The sequence below is a fragment of the Scomber japonicus genome, chromosome 5 (assembly GCF_027409825.1).
Source record: "Scomber japonicus isolate fScoJap1 chromosome 5, fScoJap1.pri, whole genome shotgun sequence".
Classification (NCBI taxonomy): Eukaryota; Metazoa; Chordata; class Actinopteri; order Scombriformes; family Scombridae; genus Scomber; species Scomber japonicus.
In genome coordinates, this window is record NC_070582.1 from 6,067,904 (window position 1) to 6,094,332 (window position 26,429).

Sequence of the window (26,429 nt, forward strand, 5' to 3'; positions counted from 1 at the left end):
ATCCAGAGGGAGGTCAAAGGTCAGGTACAGCAACTGAACAGCTGGCTCAGATTCGGTAGAGGAGGTGTCGATGTTTAGTCATTGTTTTGACTCACTGCACTTTTAACTTTAATAGATTTTGACAGGGTTCAAATATTTACTGGGTGAGCAGTGTGGGACTTATACTAAAGGCCACAAGTTTTATGACAGCGCAGTAGCAAAACGATCCTCAACATACAGAAAAGGAGGCCAAGGATTGTTAAAAATGATCTCATTCTTGGTCCTTGCTGAAGACCAGACCGAAGGTAAAAAGTCACAGAAGCACGCAGGAGGAATATGGCTGCAGCAAATGCTTGTATGAGCTCTGTAGGGGTCGACGAATGGAAGTTAGAGATCCAACATCCATGATGATTTAATATAAAGATCCCCTCCAGACATGTTTTAGTATTTCTAAGCTCAAATCTCCCAATAAAGGAATAATAAAGCAAAAAAGCATGTTTTTGACTGTAAAGAGACGTTAAGTTTAGATTAAATTTTTTTAACTTGTACTTTCTGTCTCATAAATTGTACTACAGAACCCAAAACATGTGTTACCGGCCTCATCCGTACAGAAAAGCACTATACCTATAGATGCTTGATATACATTAGTTCCCTCTGCACACTGCGTCACACATGGCACATACTGTACATACACAAGTATTTAAAGGGCATGAAACTGGCATTCAGACATATGGTATGCAATAACCATGCACACACACACACACACACACACACACACACACACACACAGTGGCACACACACACGTCTGTTGCCACGGTCTAGAGGCAGATTACATCAGTGATATTGCTTCTTCCATTATTAGGTTTAGTTGAAATGAGGTTTCTACTGCTGCAGATGGGACAGTGTGTGTGTGTGTGTGTGTATAATAAGACTGTCTGGGCATGTCTGGAGGTAGGGGATATATTTGTGTGTGTGTGTGTGTGTGTGGTGTGTAGGTTTATGGAGCTAAGGGATATTGGCTGACCCTCCCCAGAGATAAAGTCTTTCCCCTGAAGGCCAGTTCACAGGTCAACAGCGATGAGGCTGATAAGCGTCTGGTCTGGAGCGCATCACTGTTTCACCGAAAGGTGACGACTAGATATTATCTTTAAGGACACGAGGACATCCGGAGCGCAGCATCTAATGTCAGTGTGTATCATAAAGGCTTGACATTTCTTTCATAACCCATTGTGATGATGGGAGGGATGCTAAATGTTATTAGAAGCTCTCAGAATAGAAAACCATGACTTATATTATAGCAAAAAAAATGGGGAACGTATCTGTATGAGCATCAACGGTGTATGTACAGTATATCGCAGCACCTGCAGAGTTATTTTAGTCCATCTCTTTCCCTCAACGTGCCTCACATATCTCTCCTTCAGTTTGATTTCCTACATTTCCCAGGAATGTATTTTCACAACACCTTGAAATTGAGAAAGAACTCAAAGATCAGATCAGCAGAGTAGAAAAAGTGAGGGTTTTATCCTCGTGGAGAGAAAAAGGAGAGTCATCCTCTTATTGAAAACATAAGTAGTATTATGTAGCTGCATTGGCCTTTGATTTAATTTAAGTGTAGAAATGTAGTTATGGCCTTTCTACTTCTTCTATGATGAATTTGGTTCAAAGTGTTTATCTGGAAGGCTAAGCTTTCTTGAATACAAAACTTGATATTCACTGTTTTATGTTTAAGATCAATGACAGATTTTTTCTTTCTGTCAAACTCAATTTAAGCTGCTGCAAATGTTGCTCTGTAGTTAGGGTGTGTGTATTTGGGCATTTATCATGAGGAAAGAATCAAAATACAACCAAACAATAAAATAAATCCAAAAAACACAAAAGCTGGGAACTTTAAGGGCCGAAGCAACAAAGAATGGATTGTGCTTGTTAATAGCAAAGTGACTTGTGCAGCTTTTGCACACTTGTTTAAAAGGTCATTTTTTTGTACAAAGGATATGCTGGCACAAACACACCCATACACACACACACACACACAGTGTAATTTGCCCTCGTTTTTGCATCTGTTTGGGTAAAGTGGAGCAATTTCAGTGGTTTTCACGGCTTTTCTCTCCCACATTTTCAGCACAGCAGCACTCAGGCTGCCCACAATGAAAACTGCAAACCAACTTTCTTGTAATTTTGCAATAATATAATATACTGATGTGTCAAAAGTCAAAACTCAGCTATTAATATGACTCAGGCAGGTCTGAAATGTGTGAGCTTAACCCTCCTGTTTGGCCTCGAGTCAAGGAAGGAAGGGAGGAAGAAGGAAGGAGGGGAGGGAGGAAGGAAGGAAGGAGGGAAGGGAAAGAAGGAAGGAAGGAAAGGAAAGAAGGAAGGGAGGAAGGAGGGAAGGGAGGAAGGAGGGAAGGAAGGAAGGAAGGAAGGAAGGAAGGTAGGAGGTAGGGAGGAAAGAAGGACAGAGGAAAGAAGGAAGGGAGGAAGGTAGGGGGGAGGAAAGACAGAGAGAAGGAGGGAGGGAGGGAGGAAGGAGGGAAGGAAAGAAGGAGGGAGGGAGGAAGGACAGAAGGAAGGAAAAAAAGGGGGCTGGACGAAGGAAAGAGAGAGAAGGAAAGAAAGAGAAGGAGGGAGGGAGGAAGGAAGGAAGGAAGGAAGGAAGGAAGGAAGGAAGGAAGAACAGTCAAAACAGACGGGGTCAGGAGGACGATACGAAGGTTAATGTCTGAATCTTATTGTTATTGTTCAGGTGTCACTGTGCAGCAGCAGCAGCAGTAAGTTCATTAACACCAGATCAAACAGGATCTGAAGGTAATGAATGTTCTCTTATCTACAGGTGAGCTGTTACACGCCAGATTCCTGAGTTTATTTTGTTGTGGTTATTTGTAATAAGCAGCTTTAAGCGAGTGAATCCTGAGCTCCACCAGAGCTGTCACTACATTTTTATTTCATTGCTGAAAGTCAGAGATAACCTGATAGCACCCCCCACCTTCTTTCCCCCACCTCCACCTCGAACCCGCATAATGCCAGACTAAAGATTTCAACCCTTGATATCCTTCAATAATCATGCAAGCCTTACAAGCTTGAAAATAAGGAGAGGGAGAGGGGAGAGAGAGAGAGAGAGAGAGAGAGATGAGAGAGAGAGAGAGAGAGATGAGAGAGAGAGGAGAGAGAGAGAGAGAGAGAGAGAGAGTGAGAGTGAGAGAGAGAGACAGAGAAGAGAGAGAGAGAGAGAGAGACAGAGACAGACAGAGAGACAGACAGAGAGACAGACAGAGATAAAGAGAGAGAGAGACTTTGAGAAGATGGAATTGGAGAATGAATCAATTGGTATTAAAACAGTTAATGACTATCTATATAAGTAGTTGGTTAGGTGAAGCTCTACTTCAGACATACAGGATGTTTACTGAGACACACCAATGCTTGCTGATATTTGACAAAGAGAGCAGAGGTGAGTTTAAAAAGCCTGAGATCCCGACCTTTACGCCTGACAGTGTGTTTGTGTGTGTACTTTAAACTCTACTTTAAAAGAGAGAAAGACCAACTCTCTGAAGACAGTAATAATTCAACCCTAACTGTGTGTGGCATATTTGAGCTACTCTGTGTGAATAAAACAGTATTTATAATGATTTATTATTATTATTTGCATACAAAGGGGCTGATTGACCAGTTTAGCAGCATCAAAAACAACACAATCCTTTTGTGGATTTGGACGGATGAGTAACGACACCAAACATCTGCTTTGGTTGAGACTTTCATGGCAGCTCTGATCACACTCAGCATCATTGATGGTTGTGTGGTTAGATGTGGTTAAAAGTGAGCTTCGTTGCACCTGTAAACACCCTGAATAGTGATGTCATGCAAAGCAAAAACAACGTTACCTTTTAATCCTGAAAAAAAAAAAAGAGACTCTGAATTTTTAGAAGGAGATCAGGAGTGAAACCTTACAGAAGCGTATTGCATTCACTTGAATAAAAAAAATTTTAAAATCCGGTTTGGTCTGTTTTTCTGAGTAATTTTTTCTCTGCTATTTTTCTGGCTATTTTTTCGCTGTTTTTTGGAGTAATTTTTCCTGTTTTTTGGGGTAATTATTTTTATCGAAATACCTCGAAATCTCGCGAGAACATCCAACCTGCAAGTGACTACCATCTACCATCACTCCTGCTCTTCAACTTTCTACTGTACCGGGTCAATGAAGGTAAGGCGTGTGATTAGTTACACACAGGGTATGATACTCTTGTTATGTAAAAATAAATTACTCTGGAAAACAGAAAAAAAAATTACTCAGAAAAATAGAAATAATTACCTCGAAAAACAGACCAAAAAATAAATTACTCAGAAAAAACAGATTCTTTTATTTTTTATTCAAGTGAATGCAATACGCTTCGGTGAAACCTAAATGTCGTCTTTCCTATTTAAAAAGGTTTTATCATTAATGAGACAGTGTGAGGGGTTTCTTCTGGTATTTCCATACTGTACGTCCCTCCTTCTCACGACTCTAGGGATGCTTGACTTATATTCAAGTAACAAGACAGCTGGATGCGGAGCCCTTTCACTCAACACACTGTGTAATAAATTCTCCCTGAGCTGCTTTTTATAAGAGACTACATAAGGACAGGAGAGTTATTGAAGTTTCCTGTAAATGATCTGGAACGCTGCAGGAATGTGGTGTTTTCCATGAATTTCCCAGAGCTCAATATGGACGATGGCAGTAGAGTGATCCTGCAATGCCTTCTGGGAGCTCGTATAGTGAGGGACTTTACTTTGTGTTTGATGATTTGTTAGTTGTTAGTCATGCATAGAATAACAAAAAATGGGAAATAATGGAATAAAACAGGAAGTTAAGTCAAATTCAATGTCTGCGTATTCTCTGTCCATCTGTCACCACTTTGTGTTGTATTGTTGCTATGGAGACAAGAAGGTGGCTCTGATGCATTTTATTGCAGAAATTCCCTCAGTGAGCAGCATGATCATTTCACATAACTGCATCGTATCAACTACACAAGTGTATTTGTACTTGTTAAACTGCGGTTAGGATTATAGGTAAGTGTTACATTTATTGTAATGACTGCTAAAAAAAAAACAAAGAAAAAACACCTTAATGCAGAGGTGTCAAACATATGGCCCGTGGGTCAGAATTGGCCTGCCAAGAGGTCCACTTCGGCCCTCTGGTTAAGTATGAAAATGACAGTGGTGGTGTTTAGCTCAGTGGCTAGAGCTGCAGGCGACCCCGGTTCGAATCCCGTGCCGAGCGGTCCTGTCCTGCGTGTCATTGCCCCCCTCTCTGCCTCCCATTTCCTGTCTCTCTCTCTCTCTCTACTAACCTGTACATTAAAGGCAAAAAGCCCCAAAAAATATACTTAAAAAATTTGAAAATTACAGAAAGGCCAGTTTTAAAAATATACCTCTAATGCTATTCTCACGGAGATATGAGATAACTGACTTACAATGTGAAAGACACATTTACCTTGGTGGGCTTGGACACATTTTATCAGTATTTCTTACCAGGGTAACCCCAAATTGGCAGTTTTTGTTCCAAAACTCTATTGCATGCACAACTTATCTAATGTGAACAAGCCTTTTTCTGATTAGCATCTATAAAACAGAACTGTGTTCCAGGTGCACTCACAAGCACATGAATGATGTGGATTTGACACCTAGTAGCTTATTGATGCACTTGTGAAGGAAATTACACTCATTTTTCATTTGTAAATAGTATAGTTATAATATTTATCATTATAGGTTATTATGCAATGGTTTTACTGGTTTGGCCCACCTGAGATCAAATTGGGTTGTACAGTATGTAGCCCTTAAGCTAATGAGTCACATTGCACCTTTAATTTATTTATTCATTTTCATAAAACAGGGAATAATGCCAGTAGGATATGAAAGGGTTAGGGTTAGGGTTAGGGAGTGTCAATTTGCTGGGAAATTTGCACTGATTTAAAGAAAATTACACTTCCCAGTAAATTAGAAACAAGCTGATTGCAACATATTGTTATTATCATTATTTGGGACAAGAATTAGTCAAGTGATTTGTTACTACAGTTTTTTTTTCTTTTGCGGTGAAGTGACTCTGGATAACTTAATTAGTTAACAAACCTCGTAAAAAAAACCCCATTTGTTCTGGGAAAAGAGAACAGTTTGTTCTTGACAAGTGTTACGAAGCTGCCTGTAAATGATATTAATCTGCAGCTCCAATAATTAACAGTTTCACACACCCTCGCACACACACACACACACACACACACACATACAAACCCTGCACTGCCATCAATGCATCATTTCAAACGCACACTGTGAAGTTTCTCCTCTGCTGTCAACATGCAGGCGAGCTAGAACAAGACTTCTATTGAGTGGAGTGGGAAAGGATTTACGAGCGAGCGTGCATGTGAGGGTGTGGGTGTGTGTTTGCAGAAAGCTGGGTGTCTCTATAAACAAAAGGCTTAATTACTGAGAGCGTCTTTGTTTACCAACTGTTGCATGAGGTATGGAGAGGTGGTGTGTGTGTGTGTGTGTGTGTGTGTGTGGGGGGGGGGGGGGTATGGGTATGTATACATAAGCAGATGTATGTACTGTGCACCTGCATATGAATCTGCAGGTTGATTTATGAAAGGTATTGTATGCATCTCATCTGTATATCTATCTTAATTCAAAGGGTTGTTTCAAAGAGCATCATTGTAAGCTTAAACTGAAATGCAAATTTGATGTGTTTGTTGTTGTGTGTGTGTGCAGGTGCAGGTGTGTGTCTTTACCTCCACCTGCAGCTCCTTGGCAGTGGCGGCGTTCAGCTCGGTGGGAACGGTGCACTCCAGAGTGTTTCCAATAAGAATCAGACTCTCACAGCTGTGGTTGGAAACAGTCAGAACCTGACATTTCATGGCTTCCCTGTCCATCCGGTCACCCTGCAGTAGGGAGGGGGGGGGGGGGGGGGGGCAGACAGGGTGTGAAAGAAGATGAGGGAGAATAGTAGGGAGAGGAAGGAAGTTGGGAGGAAAGACAGAAAAAAACACAATGACATCAACAAAACTACAAATTCTGGATCAAGCACTTATAGTTACAGCCAAAGGTCAAAGGTCACAAGCCAGCCAGACAGCAGATGTAAAAAAAAAAATACACCTGTCATCTCAGCCTAACCAAACTATATGTGCAATTTGGGAATAAACACAACAAACACACTACAATAGTGGCCTAAAAAAGGATAGTTTCACACATTTTTAAAGTCTGTCAGGTGCCCATTTGACACTGAAACAGGTTTTGCTATTCCTCCTGTTCACACTCAGCATTAGAAGTTCCCTTGCAAAATCCACAGTCTTCATTTTGGGCAACATTTAAAAGTTTATCTGAGGATAATATGAAGCTTCAGCTGTCTGAATTAGTCAAATAAAGTGGATATCTTCTACAGTTACAGCCCTCTTTGAGTTTCCTTGGACAGTGTCTCCCTGTTGAGCTGTGGTGGAAGTATAGTAACAAAAAAGAGAGACTTTGGGTCTCTGTTATGAAGAGGGGCGTTAAGGTGGTTAAGGTTGTGCTCAGACTGATTACAACCCGCCGACGTCACTGCATTTAAAGTCAATTCAAAAGATGGAAGATGGAAAAGTGAGGGTAATTATATCCAATCTTGAAGGGCTCTTTGGTTCCTTCTGAAGCAAAATGTATTGTGGACACGTGCTTGATGGTTCTTTATGGTTTGTAGACTTCACATTGTAGTTTTGAAGTCCTAAACACTTTCTCACACACGATTCAAAGCTAGATCTGCAGCTTATAGGATGTCTAAAAGTCTGTTAAAGGAACATGATTGACAAAAATATATGAATTTTAGAGACTGGAACTCATAGCACTGTATTTAGGATATCCTTGAAAATCCTTGGAAACAGCAGATTTCAATCATCATCAGGCCGAGTCAGGAAAGTCTTTCTTCTCGGCAGAGTTCATCATGATTAATACTGATCGAAAGGACTGAATATAATTTGAGCATGTCTCGCCGCTCTGAGTAAGACAGAGCGGCTTATTCTGGTCTTGTGACCCTCAATGGGATGACAAACCAAACCCCCCCACCCCCCCCCCCCAGAGATCTGACTGGAAGCCCACACAGCTATTATCCATGTGAGTGTGTGTAACTGAGTTAGTGAGCGTGTGCTGTTTGACGGGAAGCTGTGAAAGAACGACGCAGTCTAATTTGCTCTTCTGTCTCTCCATTTGTTTTCGACTTTTCAAACTTGTTCTTCATTTTTGCTCCTTCTGTCTCTCTTACACACACACACACACACACACACACACTCAGACTTGTTTGAGTGCAGCACAAGGCAATAAAGAGAATGATCAGATTCGTTGCGTGACAGCTTGGGATTTTCCAATTTGACACAGAGTGGAGGCTTGCACCTGTTCCTACGCTCACTCTTTCTCTCACACACACACACACACACACACACACACACACACACACACACACACACACACACACACACACACACACACACACACACACACACACACACACACACACACACACACACACACACACACACACACACACACACACACACTCAGGCAGTCTACAAGCACAGCAACATAAACCACTAATTCACCCACTTGCGTGCAATTAGGACACACAAAAAAGACAACACTTGGAAACAAAATCATCCAATGCAATCCTTATTCGGGTGTGTTTCCTGGTTCTCGGCGTGACAGTACTGTACACACTGCAGAAGAGAGTCATTATAGTTGTTAAAAAGCCGTCACAGTAATATCAGACACTCTAAATAAACTGCTACGATGGTTATTATACATGAAATGCTTCTGAGTCTCCCGTGAAGCGATCGCTAGTGATAACAGCCTGGCCCCAAGCCAAAGCCAACAATCCTTTATGTGCTGCCATGCTGGTGTGAAGCAGTCAGTCAGAGCTAAATATTCCTTGATGCGACTGTTATGAGCAGCCATTCTGGGGCTGAAGTTATCAGATGGCGCTAAATGAGCCTAGCATTCGCCCCTTTTGTGGAGGCCATTGCAGGGCATGGTTATCAGATGGCGTTAAATGTGGCCTGTTTCGGTACGATGCCTGGTACCATCCCCCCTGGGTAAAAACTGGGGGTTTGTCGGGGCTGAAGGGAGGGGATAAAGAGGGGATAGAGGTTGGGTTGATGGTGGATTTAGCAACAGGGCCAAGGTCACGTCTGGGAAAAGAGTGAAAGAAGGGAGAAAAAAAAAAAAGAGTAAGAAACAGCCAGGATCCCCTGCGAGCGTTTCGGGCACAGCTGCCACAAACCATCGAGCTGCAGTCAACAAAAAAAAGAAAGAAAGAAACGAGGAGAAATATGTATTTCATTGTGTTTGTAAAACGGGCTCTGGGGACTTTGGTGGCCTGTTTGAAAAGCAGCATTAATATGTCAAGAGCTTTGACCTCGGCAGCCAGAACAATGCAAGTCAACTGAGAGAATACATCGAGAGGTATAGCAGTGGTGGAGGGATGGGAAGGTTGAGGTGGGGGTGTAAACGATGGGAAACAGACTCCACTTCCTGTTTTTCTTTCTGTATTGTTTCCTTCCCAGTTTGACCTGGGCCATAGATGGCTGTACGTGTGAACGTGTGTGTTTGGATCGGGAGGAAAAGTGCAGAATGAATATCAACTTGGTTCACTGAAGTTTCATCTCGTGCGATAGAGTTATTTAAACAAGGCTCTGAATTCAAATAAAATGCTCATTGTTTACGCAGTACAACAAATCTGAGGAGTTTCCTTTTATTAATCAAACTCTGCAGACCTGCAGACGTGTAGGATAATTGCTGAGCTGCATTTCTGCTCCTGTCCTGCTCTTGCTGCTCTATAAAGTAGATATTAAACATGGCTTTGAATCCTCTTAAAGAAGACTCTGTTGCAAAAATTGAAAATATCTCAATCTTCTGCAAGGGCTGTTGATCTGTAGCAGATCTCTGACCTTTGCTGATTCATACCAGACATCTGCCTTTTTGTAGTTTGAAGCTGAGAGAGCCTGGAATCAGTTTTAAATATTAGAGTGAACAAAAGAGAGAAAAGCAGAGGACAGACGTTGAGTTAGTTTCCTGTAGAAGCTCTCTCACCTTCAGCTCCACAATGCTTTTGTTATCCTTGGAGGTAAGCTTGGGATCTTGGAAAAGGGGGTCTTCCACATAGATCAGATCCCACTGATCGGTGGAGTAGCCGTCCAGAACAAACGCCACCTTGGTGACCACTGGCGGCGGCAGGGCCAGTTTGGCCAGAGATGGCGTGGTGCATTGGATGGATGTCCGGTTCTCCCCATACACACAACTCTGGTAGACAAACAAAAAACATACAAGTTAAAAATACAGTACATCTAAAAGCTGCAGGTTTAGTAGAAATAAGAGCTGCTTTTTTAATGCACACAAAAACATTAGGATTGTTTTTATTGGACTGGTTTGAGCTTGATTGAGCCTACTGGTCTGCTTTTACTCATGTTCACTATTGTTCCAATCAGTGGGATGTTAAAGAGCACTTGTCGTTAAAGTGCAGGTTTTAAAACATTCTTATTGGGAAATTATGTTGGCACACGTTTTGCATGTTTTGGAGAGCAGTTGGATAGCAATTTGGTCAGAGCACAACTGAAGGAGGCGTGATCACCTATAGGTGCTGCAACTAAAGTAGGAAAAACCTTTCTTCTTCTGAATGTGATTTTCTACTTTGCAAGAACAGCTTTAATGTTGTGGTATGATGATATGCACGCATCATACTTCTGAACATTTCTATTTGAAACTGACAATCACGCAGCAATCGGCCAAGTATGTGAAGGTTTGAAATTCTTCTAGAAATCCACTTTTTCTCATTCTTTACAAACAAACTATTTTTAGTCACTTTTCATGTGAACTAGATACAGTCTGTTATCCACATATTTCAACAATTATTGTCTATCAGCCCTCCCTGATTGCCAGCTTTTCACTCCACAGGGTCGACACCTTGTTTGAGCTAGTTCTTTTCCAGTCAAACCTTACCTTAAGGCTAATGTGTCTTTACATAAACCCAATCCTAAATCTAAAGTAAGCCTGTGAAGCAGTGAAGCCTTAAAAATTGTTTTTGCATCTTGTAATGTTCTTCAGGACATTTTAGTCCTTTGAGGTGAGGCAAACACATAAATATTTAACTTCCCCTTGTACTCAGAGTAAAAGAAGCCCCCCTCCAGGGTCTTTATTCATTGGTACGGCACAACTATGCAGTAATCCTCAATTTGGCAGCTTCTTTTATACTCAGCACATTATATGGAGACACCACCTTTTTTTTTTTCAAACGCTGAGGTGTTTACTCATGTGGCCTGAAGGCAAAACAGAACTTTATTCCACGCTGGATCGAGCCCAGGTAGGTCTCACTGCTATTGTGCTCATTAAGACCCCTTTAGTGAGAGACAGAAAGCACGGAAAATAGTAACACCTAAGACGCTAAGTCCTTTTTATTGAGGCATGGAAAAGTTTCATCTTGTTTCCAGTGAATGGAGGAATCTATAGGGGATAGAGACTCTGAAGTTGGCGCCTTCTGTGTTTTCATAGCAAATATCTAAACCTTATATGAATGTTTTTTTTGGGTGGGGGCTTCTATTAGCTGCTCAAGAAGCGCATCTCTTGCTCATTTGTTTTGTGTAAATTTTTTTTTTAACCATGTGCAGTTATAAAGGGAATTGCAGCGTTCATTTTTCGGGTGGCACAGATCCAGAGACTCATATAAGTGAAATCCACTGTGAACCTGTGCAAAGGAGGAAGTATGGTAGAGGTCATGTAAGTACCAATCAAATGCAAGCTGTGTGCTAAACATCTCCAGCTGCATACCAGCAAGTAGTTAAGTAGCTTTTTAAATGATTAGTCAGAAACGTTCTCCAAACTTAGTTGACTTTGGCTATAAGATTTACTTTGGCTCAAAGCAGCTTCCCCCCCGGCCAATCAGAAGTCCCTCTAATGTCAGGCAGGGGAAAAACTAAAAAACCACATGGGAATAGAGTTTATTGAGCGAGGCATAAGTCTACATCTGTACAGAACAACATACATGGGTTGTAAATGGAAATGTGGAGAATCAATAGAGGAAAAGTAAAGCTCAGTCAAGTTCTGTGGTAGCAGACTGGTTGGTGGTCTAGGAGAGGAGATTGAGTAATGGTCAGCTGATCTGGGTGACAAGAATGAATTGAACTCTATTTGGTAGATTTAGTATTTGTTGGGTGATTTTCAACAATGCCTCACTAGCTTTTGTTAACTGGTGGGGGGTTTCTAAAGTCAGCACAGTTTCATTTCCTCCAGTCATGCATCTTCTACACCTGAATAATTAGCATTAATCTTTAACTAAAATGTTTCACACACAATATTCAGTTGGATGCAATCTGCACCACTACTGTAGACGCTACTAAATTTTACGAACTGGTCCTTTAAACTCCCTATGTTTGCTGTCATTGTAGCATATACTGTCAAATATCTATTATAAAGAAAATATTGTGGATTTTCTTCATTTTCTCCTGACTGAACTATATGCCTAGGTCTAAACTGGATTGTTGGTGTAAATCATTCATAGATTTAGTTAGTAAGTTTAAGTAAACAGCATTATTATTGTTTAAAATTAGAACAAAGTCTGCCAAACAGGTAAAATGTGGCTTATCTTACTCTTATTTTCTCTTATAGATTTAAAAAGACCCAAATTCCCAGACATGAAGGCTGATGAAGGCTTGAAATTCAACAGCAGCAAAGAGTTGGAAACACAGTGTCATAAAAAGTGAAGTCACTGAGCCGTATAGTTTTACAAACAGAAAGTGGGAGAAAATTTAGGGAGAGAGAGTTTCTTGTAAGGAAAAATAAAGCATTCAAATAGCGCTGGGATACAGATCTGCATGGGGCAGCATTCCCAGAAACACACAAAGTCAATAGAAACAGACTAAAAAGGGTATGAGAAATAAAAGTGGAGACTAATAGGAAAGCTGTTGCTGATCTGACTCTGACAACAGTTATACAGAAGCACTAAAGAGGAAAAAAAAATATCTCCATTTCAATTTTTGGATCATAGATGTCACTTTTAATTTATGTCTAGACTCCAGAATAAAGCTTAAAAGTTTCTGTGGTTAAAGATGACGCTGTGATAAAAAGAGGGTGTGTTTTCTTATTTATTCATTACACAAAGCATCAATGTTAATGATAAAAAAGGTGAATTTTAAGGCAAGAGACAAAGTAAGTAAGATTTTTTGATAACTGCACATCCTCCTTGAGAAAAGCAGCAGGTCATTATTATACAGGATTAATCTCTATCACCTCTACAAATACTTCACAATTCTGCAAAGCACTACTTATGAATAAAAACAAATCCTCCACATCTATTCCTTCTCATGTTACGTTTAATGACTGCTCAAAAAATAAGACATAACAGATTTCGCCACGCTTCAAAACACACATTTTGCTAATGCCGCAAATCTGTTTTGATATGATGTACTCAGGCTCAGCTCTAAAAATTAAGCCCTCAGTTCACCCAACAGGCTTTTACTCCCTCTGTTGTTAAGGAGGCACTGCAGGAAAGCATTTGTAGGAGAATAAACTAGATCTTTCTTGTTAAAAAGTTGCAATAAACAAACAATATTCAGCCTCACTTATTTGCTGTGTAAAGATATAGTGGAGTGATGGTGACCAGAGCAGAGAATTAAGCCTTACTCCCTGTGTGTGTGTGTTGTTATCTGAGCTTCTCTGTTCTTTGTTTTGGAAGCCGATCTGGCCATGCGTGCATGTTAGTGCATGTGAGACCCCTCCGTGTCCTCTGCAACCATTCCCAAGATGGTGGTCTTTTCGCAAAACTTTCTCAAATTACAGCTAAACGGTTCACTAAAATATGTTTCTGAAAACATTTGGGGTGAGAAATAGGCTATGTAGTGACCGAATCTTGATCCGTATTTGATCAGCATTGTCTAGTTTGACAGTTTAATCTGAGTTTTATGAGTTAACCCCCCTCCTCCTAACTTTATTGCATAAACACTGTGATTTCGTCTGAGATGCTGGTGCTAAAATGCAACATCTAGTGGCTGAATGTTGGTATTGCAACTTTAAAAAGGTCTGTGCCTCGTTTATTGCCCGACAAATTAAAGATATTTTTTAATCTCTAGTGGAGTTTTCCTGCAAGGGTGGTGATAAAAGTTCATCTTAATCACCAACGGCCAGTTTCCAAACTGTCCAGTCTTGCCTAAGTCCTGGAGACGTTAGTTAATAATCAGCTCAAATCATTCCTCTCAAGAAATTCTGTGTAATGTCAACACCACCAATCTGGTTTCCTAGGTAGACACTCTGGTCATAAATTCATGATACTGCATCTGCTGTTGACAAAGGGAAGAGGTCAGCTGATATTGATTTTGATTTTAAGTCCCGTAAATGGTCTCAGGATTATCTCAAAGACTGCAATGTATGATCTTGGGTAATTTGACCATTCTGTATTTTTACCAGTGTTATAGGGGTTTCCACAAGGTTCAATGTCTTGTTCATAATGTATATCCTTTATAAATAGATTTCAATGCTCATCTTTATGCAGATGATACAGTTCTCTCCTGCTTAGTTGATACTGCACTGAAAACCTACAACAAGCCTTTGACAAATTGTAAAATGCACTTTTTTATCTGAAATTAAAACAACACTAAATATATGCTATCATCTAGAGCCAGGGATATTGTGGACAATAGTTTGCATATTAGGGTCTCAAAGCATAACTATTTTGGTATCTTGCCGGATCAAAAAGATACTTTTAAATTTCACATTGATACAACCTGTCAGCAAGCTACGACAACAAATTCGATATATGAACAGAAAAAAACAAGTCATTTTATCATGTTTAGTAAGAAGTGGATAATTGAGGCTGTCTTCTTGTCTCTTTTGAATCACGATGATGTTATCTATAGACATTCCTCTGCCTCAACTCCTAGATTCATTTCGATTTATTGCTAATGACAAATTCAGATTTATAGCCCGTTATAACCCACATTAGTGCCAGTTATGACCTACATTAGTATTAGTAGTAGTAGTAGTAGTAGTAGTAGTAATATTCCTCTACACAGGTGTACTTAGAACAAACCAGACTCGTTTGGCCGTGCACTGACAGATCAATGTTGATATTTGCACTCTGGTAACAGCCAATGATAATGTGTGTTTATCTTCTGGGCTACAAAGGCAGATATGTCCTTGAGTCGATATCGCACAAGGACAGGAGGTGGACAAAAAGTGCTCAGATCAATGTGCATCTTGTCACCTTTGAACACAACAACAAGTCACATTATTAACCAAGTAACTCGTAGCACGGCCAGAATATATTAAATGTAGTTTTACTTACAATGTAGATGCAGAAGGACATAATCTCTGTTCAGTTTTTCTTATTTCCATCCCCTTTAAGCATAGCAACTTTATTAAATACTGTTTTGGAAGTCTTTAAGACCGTGATAAACTATTTCTAAGTTACATTTTTGGTCATTTCAAGTAGAGATATCTGCTAGCCTGAATTGTCCGAGGGATGCCACTGTCACATATGATTAAAACCACAAGCACAGGATAGTATTTTGCATGTCAAACTCTTAATATGGATGTTTTATTGTCATTTACATTTAATATTGTACAGAAATACTTTTAATGTCAAGTATTTAAAATCTAAATTCACTCTCAAGCTGTCTATTTTGTTACATTTTAAGCTCTAGCTATTAATTTTGGTTTTCATTTCGTACAATACAATTGGATGGTTGTGTTTGCCTTTGAGTGAACTGTGACTTATTGACTAAAAAAGAAATGTGGATGGGTTAGGGTTGAGAAGGAGAGCACAATAGAGTGTGTTAAGATTGTTCTCCACCAAAAAACAAGAGCAAACCCCAAACTCACAACAAACTGATTGAAATTTGACTTCTGACACTTCAACTGCTATCCGACTCCCTGGAGTGTCGCTCTGAGTGCAGTAGCAGCAGCTCTGTTGAAGTGTTGCTGAAACTTCCTCATACAACTTCCCAATCTGACTCCCTGGTGAACTATAACAGCGCAGATGGACACACGCACACATAAACACGCTCCAAGTTTCTTGCATCTGCAGAGTCTTGAACCAAAGCATGAACAGAGGCTCCAACATAAAATACACATGCACGCTAGGAAAATGTGCGTATGGGTCCGTGTGAGGGTAGCAAGGGGTCACCTAACAAAAGCAATCCAATTAACCTTCCTCTTCCACACACCAATAAGGAGCAACTACAGCAGGTCTGGAGGGGTAACCCCCCCCCCCCCCAATCCCCCCCATCCCCTCTGCCCAATCTCCCAGGAGTGCGGCGAAAGGAAAAATATCCTGTGAATTAGTGGAAACTTCAGTCAGTTTCATTGTTCAGCCAATGTCTCCTCTTATTTAAGGGAGAGGAGGTGAAGGGCTGTAGGTTGGGAGCAGCTGTAAATACAATCGCTGGGAGAGCTGGGCAGCGAGCGGGCCGTGAGCTTTACTGAGGGGTGATGAGAGAACCAGCGATCCCGAAAACCTCCGCCGTCCCAGAAGGATCATTAGTGTAACAGCCTGCGAAAAAGCCAAGTCATAACGGAGCTCCCACGTACAAAATTGCTTGTCAAATCTAGAGTGATTTATACCAGTAGAGTTTTACACCGTTTCCTACCACGCTGCGCCGTGTTGTGTTATCATTTACTCTAGATTTTAAGGTCTCCAGTTCAGCTGTGTCTTCGCTTATTATCTTGATGTTTTAGGTGTAAATTTCACTCTTTCTTCTTTCTTTCTGTCTGTTTTTTTCCGACTCCACATAATGTGTTCTGCATCTTGTCCTTGTGTGTATGCTATTTCTGTTTCTTGCTTCTCAGACTTTATAATCATGTTTAATGATTGTGCAAATGAACTTCAGCAGAGTGCAATCAGTTAAATGATGCTTTTGGAGTTACAAATCGTGTAATTCGTCTCCAGTCCAAAATCTACAAAATCCCTCAGAAGTTATTCATTCTTTGGCATTTTTAAACTTAATAAGGAAGTTGAACTGAGCGAATGTTGTATAATGACTACACAGTGATAACCAAATTTCTCCAAAACCCAAACTTTTCAGCAACGAAGTCATATTATTTGAGACTTGTAGTTATGCACTCATGTTTATCTTGGTTACTATTCCATTTCAAATTAGCCTACAGTAAGTACATTACATTTTCTGCCTAATAAAAGAAAAAACCATAATTACTAGATGACTCCATTGACTAATGTTCTGGCAGACTTTAACATTACAATACAGTTTTTACAGTAAGCCCTGCAATGAAAGAACATTTCAAAAAAGTATAATATCATATGACTGCATAATTATTATTGAATTTTACTGTTGATGTTGGCTGAAGTGGCGCTAACTGTAATGGTATAATCTGTTATAATGTATAATATCTTATGGTATCATCATGTTTTGTGTGTAAAAGCTTAATCTGCAAAAGCAACTAGTAACTATTAGTGCAATGTAAGTGTAAAGAAGTAAATTTAGGCACAGTACTCAAAACCCTGTAACTTGTAATTAAACTCCATCGCTTTCCTGCACGAGAAAAGAATGTCCTTTGTGTTGTTGCACGTATTGGTTACACAGAGCATGTTAAGAAATGTTACATACCCATTGTTCATGTTAACAATAACGTGCATTTTCTTTTTTCAACTGGCTCTTAAAGGATTTCAAAGTCAGGTATAAATTCTTCAATGAACAGTCATCATTCAACTGAAACCAAAATAATAACTAAAAAAAATGGTTTGAGGTGTTCACGTGACAACAGGGACCTGCAAATCTCTAGTTTTACACTTATGGGTTTCATATTCAGACATTCACCCTGTGTGTGTGTGTGTGTGTGTGTTGGGGGAGGTGGGGGGGGGCATGGGAAAGGAAAAGAGGCTTCATGAGGGATTCAGGTGTCAGCTGGAGGGATTTATCCCGTTGGGGTGAGATAGGAAGAGGAGTCTGACACTAAACAAGCCAATTTATGAATTCAGGCGACAGGTGTCTGGCTACGGTGAAGACTCTCTTTAAACCAAAAAACTATCTGTTGTGGTGCAGCTCAACAAACCGATGCTCAGATGCACAGACAACATCGCTCCCTGGGCTTTGTGTTAAAGGAAGGAACTCCACAGTAGGCAGTAATGTGAAAATTCACCCATCACTTTTTCATCTGTTTTCTTGTGTATATATACGGTCTCTTTTTGGGTTTGTGACCATGCCAGCTTTTCATGACAGATCGTTAAAAAAAAAAAAAAAAAACTCTTTCATGTTTGTGGGAAAGCTGAGATTGGCTGAGACCGGGCTTTACAGGAGATCTGAGAGACCGATATCAAGTCAACACTGGCCGTTCTCTTTTTCTTTTTTCTTCTGGCTCCAGCTGAGACCCCTGAACCTCTCTTGTTAGTTTTTTAGCAAGTCTTTGCTGTGAAGATCTCACAGCTTGTTGTACGACTGGAGAGGGCAAGATTTCACTGACTGGACCAAATATCATTTAGTCTCTGTGGCTCAGCTTCTTGTCAGAGACTAAACCGATCGCACGGTCATCGTTTATGTTTATGAACGCAGCTCTAGAAACATGACAGGCTGGCTCGCATTACCCACAGTGCCGTTCCGCTCGCGATGGAAACCTCTGGGACGTCCGATCCTTTGCCTCTATTTTGAAAGGTTAAGACAATAAGACACTTATACTGTCCCTTCCCAGGCTGAGCCTCAACTCATCCCGTTTACTGGAAGGAATTTAACAGGCGACAGCTGGGGCCCTACAGGGCATGATCCCATCCTAAATCATTAGTAATGATAGCCTTATTTTATACAGGCCTCTTGCTTCATGCTCACTCTTTCTCTTGCTCTCTCTCTCTTGCTCTCTCTCTCTTTCTCCCTCTCTCTTTCTCCCTCTCTAGGAAGCTGGATTTTTCCCCCTTCCTCTCTGGATTGTTTTTCCAGTTTAAAAAAATGAACAATAAGCTATCAAGGTTTCAACGCTCTTTCAGTCCTCCTTGAAGCATTAATTCTTCACATCTTAACTGAGGATTTCAGGAAAGTATTCCAAATAAAAGCCTCAGTTTGCATGGTTTTAGCCTCTTAAACACCCCAAGGACACAAGTATCTTTGGCTGACATTACTCTCTTTCAGAGGCTAGAAGACCTAAGGCATCCATTGGTACCACACATGTTATGATAACTTCAAAAGGGGGCTAGATAGCGCTCCAAAGATAGTTTTAAGTTTAGTCAAGGGAAAAAATAGCATGACCATTTTCAAAAGGGGATCCTTTGACCTCTCACCTCAAGATATCTGAAGGAAAATGGTTTCTATGGTTACCCACGAGTCTTGCTTTTACAGACATACCCACCTCATGCTAATCCCATGCCATTTTTTTTTTACATGCAGTATAAATGAAATGCACTTCTTACAGAAATCTTCAAATGCCAAAGGTTTTTTTTTTTAATAACAAATCACAGCATGAATATTTTTTATGGTGTTCCTCAAGATCTTTGTGTCTTTATGTGGTATTTAGGAGAAACCACTGACCTTTTTATTTTTATCAATCCTAACCAAAACACAATGTTTATACAGATGTGTTACTAGAAAAACATGGCAGGCAGTGATGACTATCATCACAACTTAATCTTCCAGCTTCCAGATGATGGATACCACTTCTACTGACCTGCCATCTCCCCCTAAAGATCCCCCGTCCTTCTATCAAAAGAAGGTAAAAATGGCTCTGTGGTAGGAGGGGGATGGGGTGGGGTGGGGGGGGGGGGGGTGGGGGTGGAAGAGGTTAAACACAATCACAGCATGTGTTTTAGACATGAAAGTGAATTGAATCCCCGCCTACTGTGGTGTAAACTCACAGAGCTCAGTGACCAATAAAGAACATAAATGACCCGAAAGTCACAGGTGAAGTTACACCTAGTAAACTTTATACAGCTGGAATAAACCTGATGGTCTCATGTTTGGTCACTTTTATATGTCGGATTTGGTGGAATGGAAATTTTGATTTTTTTTTTTTTCAGCTTATCCATCAGTAAAAAAAAAAGAGTGGGTGTTGAAGTATACGAAACTGCTGCAGCCATGGAAGGAAGTAGTTTCTGTTGGGTTTGCATGTGTCACATCAAACACAGTTCCACCTGGTTTAACTGGTGCTCCACATCAGTGAGCAAAGTATATTAAACTGCAGGTAACCATAGCGACATTGCGTTTGTTTGTCCTAAATTATGCTACCAGTTAACGCTCACTGGTGCAACAGACTAATCAAACTGACAAAAAAAACAAAAAAAAACTCCTAACTTCACAGTGTTAGTGGTAAAATGCAGAAAAAATAAAATTAAAGGGTCAGTTCACAATTTTTTGGCACTAAATTACTAACTTTGAGATATAAATATTGACTTTAGCTGACTAATTTGAACAGCTGAAGCTTCAAATGAACTTTTAAATAAATGTTATTTGTCTTCCATCACTTACACTGTACATTATGACGGGATCTCTTAATCATCAGAACAAATAGAAGGAGTGATCACAGTTAAAAACCGTGACAGTGTTTATTTGAGCACCTGACTGTTGTTTTAGGACTGACGTGAAATATTCTCTCTGTACTTTTTTTTAACGTTTATTTATCCAGAGAAAGGTGACGTGACACTCTACAGTTGCACGAAATCACACGTGGAAACATCCAGGTGCAGCAACATGGAAAATTTTACAATCTAAAGCTCCATCATATCAGAAGAGTCAATCAAAACACAATTTAGCGTCACATACATAACCACGAGACAGACAACACAAAGCTGGTTTTCTCTCCCCAAGGCAAACACTGATTTCCTTAAAGGCACAGAGCAATGAAAACATGGAGTCAATGTTTAAAAAGCTAATAAATAAACACCAAGGTTCATTAAATTTGTAGGATGCTATGTATGCATGTTTTTACTGGTGACTCTGTACGTTTGTTTTCACCATAATGTTTAACATATGTTTTTAAATGCAGACATCAGGAAGACTTGCTGTGCTGTAGGGCATCCTGACAAATAAACAAATAAACAAATCAGTAATACAGCTGCTCTGAGGGCCAATAGTTTTATGACTGTTGACCCTCACAGCAGCAGCTCACTGGAACAACTGATAGTTAAGTGCTCAAAGATGGCTTGATAACAACCGCCAGAGGTACGGAGAAGTCCAGATGGTGAAATGAGGGGATTTGAACCAGCAACTATTGGTTCATAAGTCTGATTTTTAGAGCCCTCGAGCGGCGTATGTTCACACTGTTTGTGTGTAACGAAGCCTGAGCTCCCCAGAGACCCATCAACCACTGACCTGAACACAGGTCAATGACCAGGGAAAGGGAAACTGAAAGACGAGACACTGCAGGGAATGTTTGTGTGTGTGTGAGAGAGAGAGAGAGAGAAAGAGAGAAAGAGAGGGAAACAGTTGGAAAGAAAGAGATTAGAGATAAAGGAATATTGTATGACTAAGACTGTAGATGCAGGCCTTTTTTCTAAGAGAGTATGTGTGTGTGTTTTTCTTTATAGATGTGTTTGAGTGTATTTACTGAGCGCATTATCATCACCTGACTGGACCTGCAGCAGCGTGTGCTCAGGATGACAGATAACATCATTACAAAGCTCTACCTGTCCTCAACCTGCCTCCCTAAGGCAAACATCACACACACACACACACACACACACACACACACACACACACACAGAACACACCTCTGCTGTGTGTAAAGAGTCGATTGTTTGTTATGACTCACTTAGAAAAATGTCACTCCAAAAAGTACATACTCTAAAACAAGCTACAGGTATCACATATAAGATAGAAGCGACAAAGTTACCAATCTGCAGAAAAAGTCTCAATATGTTAAAAATAGTGGACAGAGTTTTTTAAGATTTGACCACATTTATGGAGAAAGCAGTTAAAAGCTGCTCAGGCCCCGTCGCTAGATATTTTCTGTTTCAGTTTGAGGACTGGATGAAAGGTTAAATTACTTCTTTACATGGAGAATTTTGTGCAGTTAACCCAATAAAAAGTGTACTTTTCTTTCAAAGGATGTGGTATCACTTCAAGCAGCAACTGCGATGAAACCCAAGCTGTGAGACTGTTATCCAAGCGCCCTATAAGAGTGGATCAGGGGGTCGGGAAGTTCACATAAGGGGGAAGCCATAGTGGGTAGCTGCTACGGTCAGTATTATTACTTCAGACAGCGCTGATTTTTTATTTTTTATTTTTTTGGCTGCAGCATGAAAATCGTTGGTAGGATTGTACATCGGCCAAAAAAGTATCTGGAATATTGTCTCTTTTTATTGAATGTTGTGTCTGGATTTTGAATTGATTGGGAATGTCGATTTTCCCATAGAGTTTGACTTCTGTTAAAATGTTCCAGCAGAAGGAAAAAAAGTGCAAAACAAGTAACACGATCTGCAAATGCAGTGAGAACATTTTAAGTAGAAGTAATCTTGTTTTTAGCATTTTCTTGTAAGCAGTGTCTTGAAACAAGTAAGAAAGAAGAAGGCAGATGTCAGATTGAGTCAGAAAGAAAAAAAAACCTTTTACCCTCCTGTTGTCCTCGAGTCAAGGAAGGAAGGGAGGAAGAAGGAAGGAAAGATGGAAGGATGGAAGGATGGAAGGAAGGAAGGATGGACGGAAGGGAGGAAGGAAGGAAGGATGCAGGGGAGGAAGAAGGAAGGAAAGGAGGAAGGAAGGATGGAAGGGAGGAAGAAGGAAGGAAAGGAGGAAGAAGGAAGGAAAGGAGGAAGGAAGGATGAAAGGGAGGAAGAAGGAAAGGAAGGAAGGATGGAAAGGAAGGAAAGAAAGAAGGAAGGAAGGATGGATGGAATGAAGAAGGAAGGAAGGATGGAAGGATGGAAGGAAGGAAGGATGGAAGGGAGGAAGAAGGAAGGAAAGGAGGAAGGAAAGAAGGACAGAGGACGGGAGGAAGGAAAGGAAGGAAGGAAGGATGGATGGATGGAAGGATGGGAGGATGAAAGGGAGGAAGAATGAAGGAAAGATGTAAGGGTGGAAGGAAGGAAGGAAGGAAGGAAGGAAGGAAACAAAGAAGGAAAGAAGGGTAGAAGGAAGGAAGGAGGGAAGGGAGGAAGGAAGGAAGGAAGGAAAGAAGGGTGGAAGGAAGGAAGGAAGGAAGGAAGGAAGGAAGGAAGGAACAGTCAAAACAGACGGGTCAGTTTAACCCGGGAGGACGACAGGAAGGGTTAGGGTTAGAAAACGTTGTGACTTGTTGCTAAGTTACTAATATGAACAAACAGGTGGGAACAAGTAGATTCAGCCCGAAACTATGTGCAGCACTTCCTGTGCCCACCTACTCCTGTGTGAAGTGTGTCTCTGTCTTGGGACATGGATGACTGAAACTCTGACTCAATAAAAGGATATTTTATGAACACTGAACACCTTTTTAAGGCTTCTATAATCAAGCTACATTCATTTGAAGCATTTTAAGGGCCTGCAGACAGCGTGGTGAAAGCCTGCTAAGTGTCAGAGTGAGATAATTTAAAACACCTCCGGGCCGTCACAGTAAAGGCCAGCCACTCTAAGGCAGCGATGATGTCTTTTTGAGGCATGCATGTGTGTCTGTGTGTCTGTGTGTCTGTGTGTGTGTGTTTTTTCCTCCAATAAGTAGAATAAAGTCTGACGGAGGTGAAGAGAGCCAGAGCATCTTAAGGCTTCACTCCGCTACTGTGTCTGAGTCAGAAGTGACAGCTGGATCGTACAGATCAGACTGTGGATTTTCCATTTCCTTTGTTCTTCTGATCGTCTGACACTTTAGCTCTTTTCCGTTTGTCAGGAACTCTTTTTTTTTTCTTCTAGATGGTTTAAGAGGGTGTTGATATGTTTAATGGTAATAACACGCATGTCACATTTTTTTTATTTTACCATTTTACCTGCTGTTCATCTTGTCATATTTAAAACAGGACCCACTATGTAGCAAAATCAAATCAGGAATCAAAAGCTCCTCAAGAATCATAAAAAAATTAGCCAAATTACTCCTCTTTCAATTTGAATGCAACTATGATGTTTTAATGGATGTTGGAAAGGAGACATGTAGAGGTGAAAAGCTCATCAAAAAGACAATGAGTTTTTTTTTTGCAAATAAAGTAACTTTTAAAAAAAATTATCACTCAGCAAATGATTAACAATGAATCATCCTTGCACAGCACTGCAGCATCTGCCCTATTAGCAAGAAAGTACTGCCTCAGTAAAAAGGACCATTTTGGGCAGAAGGAAGAAAACCTGCACTAGGTTCTTTGGAGGGAAAACACATGGAAAGTCCCTAAAATATTCATAGGTTGCAGGTTAAGTTCCTACACTTAAGGATCTGGAAAGGATCTGTGCTGTAGATAGTTCATCATTCGCTCCATCAGAGCTTAAATTGAATTCAGATTGTGCAGAGTTCGCATAAAAATCTTTTAACTCTGTAAGACAAATCATTCTGTCAGTGTGTGGAGCCCATGTGATGGATATCTCATTTTGGGATATGAACACCGCTGCTTGTACTCACCACGTGGAAGACCTCCGCATCCTGAGCGGTGGTGAGGACCATCTGGGGTTGGAGGCCAGACTGGAGGAAGAAGCCGTGAGCCGACACCGTGCAGCCTCCGCTACAGTGAGAGGGGGAAGGGGGGGGGGGGGGGGGGGGGGGTATTAGCGTTAGCATCAGACAGCGTCATGGTAGATCCCCACAGGGAGGGACCTGCTGTTAGCATTAGCAGTTTAGCCACTCGTCACCTCCCACACGTTTCCTCTCGCTGTAAAGCTAAAACATTAATCTGTCTCGGCTCATTTACAGATACTCTCAGTCACTTTTTTTGCCTTCGCTTTCTCCCTCTTATACCTCCTGTGAGGTGAAGAAATATACCCAAGACCCCAACATTTGAAGGAAATAGTCAGTGACATTGACAAAGAGTGATATCTAAACCATTCCTTAAAGCCTAAAAAGTACTGAATAAGCAGTTTCAGTGCTGGTCAACACACAGATGTAGAGAATAATACTTTATAGAGACTGAAACCCCCTTTTTTTCTGAATAGATGTGACTCTAACCTGATGAAGGAGCGTGACGGTTGGATGCTGTTGATGATGGGGTCTTGGTTGTAGGTGAAGAGGACCGGGGCGTGGCGCTCCACCGAGTCCACCGTCAGCTTCACAGGTTGCTTGGAGGGAACAGCGTTTGGAGGCGTCTTACAGGTCAGCATGTTGGAAGTCAAGCTGATGGTAGAGAGGTTAAAAGGAGGGCGAGGGGTCATGAGGAGAACGAAGGATATTTTTGTGTTAGTATAGTACAGTGGGAGCCATTGTCCAAGACCCTATTCATGCATTTTTGTGACATTAATACAGCATATGATGGCTGCTTGAGCGGGAAAAGGAAACTTAAGAATGATGAAAAGGGTCAGAAGAGACAAAAAGACTGATTTTTTTTTAGCAGCCCTTAATAAGCACAATTTCCTTAATTTATTATAATTTTGAGGCATATTTATGAATGACAAAAACAAGTCATATGCTTCAACTGTTACCAACATTCACAAATGTCTTTCTGAAGGAACAAATAAAGAAAGAAAGGGGGTGTGCATGTGATTGAAACATACTTTTTGAGGCAAGAAGAGTGACAAGAGATACTGTAACTGAAAAATTGACTGACCTCTGGATCTTACAGACGGCCTTCCCCACAGTCACCTCTTGCTTGTTTCCAGTATCCAGGAAGGCTCCTCTGATGGTCAGCATGGTGTTCCCAGATTTTGGCCCAAATAACGGGAAGATTTCAGTGATCACGGGGTCCTGGAGACAGAGACCACCGGGCACTTTGACCAAATCTATCTCATGTTTAGATACTGCTTCTTGGTGCACATCTTTTACATGTAAGTAGGTAATTTTAGATTTCTTTTCTACATCATATTAGACCAAATCTTGCAACCAAAAAACAAGGAAAAACTCAAATCTTACCACAAAGGTGAAGCCTTCGATCTTGGCTACCTTGTGGCCACTGGTGACCTTCACCGTGTGACCTGATGGGGTGAAGTTCCCACTGAACACCGGGGAACACTGCATCTCAGTCCACCTAAACACAACCCCCCCACCAAGAAACAACACACAGAACAGTCATTATACCCTACCATAGCCACCCAGCATTTATTCTAATTCAATGATCATGTCCTATCTTGGAGGAATGCACAAAAGAGGCAATCTTCAACTGGGATTGGGTGGGCAGTGTTTTTTTTTTTTCCAATTTGTAAGGAGGTTGTTTGTAGCAAAAGGGGCTTTTGAATGGGACATGACCCCAGTGGATTTGGGCGAGAGGAAAAGTCTGGATGCAGCGATTTTTTCCCAGCAATTTTTCAGTTAGGGGAGTCATGTGTTTGAATGCAGCAGCCTGCAGTATTCAGGGGTGGGGGGGTGGAGGGGGAGGGGTTGGGGGAGAGGGGGTGGGTGGGCTTCTTAACATTCTTCCTTCAACACAATAAGCCCTATTAAACGTGCTCTGTGCCCTATA

General features: G+C 40.9%; 2 protein-coding genes across 2 annotated transcripts in view; both read right to left on the reverse strand.

Moving 5' to 3' along the window:
• The window catches only part of LOC128359055 (F-actin-capping protein subunit alpha-2), a 31,604-nt gene extending 24,734 nt beyond the window's left edge, over positions 1–6,870 (reverse strand). The window contains exon 1 of the mRNA XM_053319471.1: positions 6,730–6,870. Coding sequence (XP_053175446.1) covers positions 6,730–6,870 — 141 coding nt within the window. The remainder of the gene's footprint in view (positions 1–6,729) is intronic.
• A 1,788-nt stretch (positions 6,871–8,658) lies between these two features.
• The window catches only part of met (MET proto-oncogene, receptor tyrosine kinase), a 60,565-nt gene continuing 42,794 nt past the window's right edge, over positions 8,659–26,429 (reverse strand). The window contains exons 7-12 of the mRNA XM_053318897.1: positions 25,883–25,997; positions 25,581–25,717; positions 24,986–25,150; positions 24,446–24,545; positions 10,049–10,258; positions 8,659–9,147 (exon numbers count right to left, since the gene is read on the reverse strand). Of these exons, the coding sequence (XP_053174872.1) occupies positions 9,142–9,147; positions 10,049–10,258; positions 24,446–24,545; positions 24,986–25,150; positions 25,581–25,717; positions 25,883–25,997 (733 nt within the window). The 3' untranslated portion in view covers positions 8,659–9,141. The remainder of the gene's footprint in view (positions 9,148–10,048; positions 10,259–24,445; positions 24,546–24,985; positions 25,151–25,580; positions 25,718–25,882; positions 25,998–26,429) is intronic.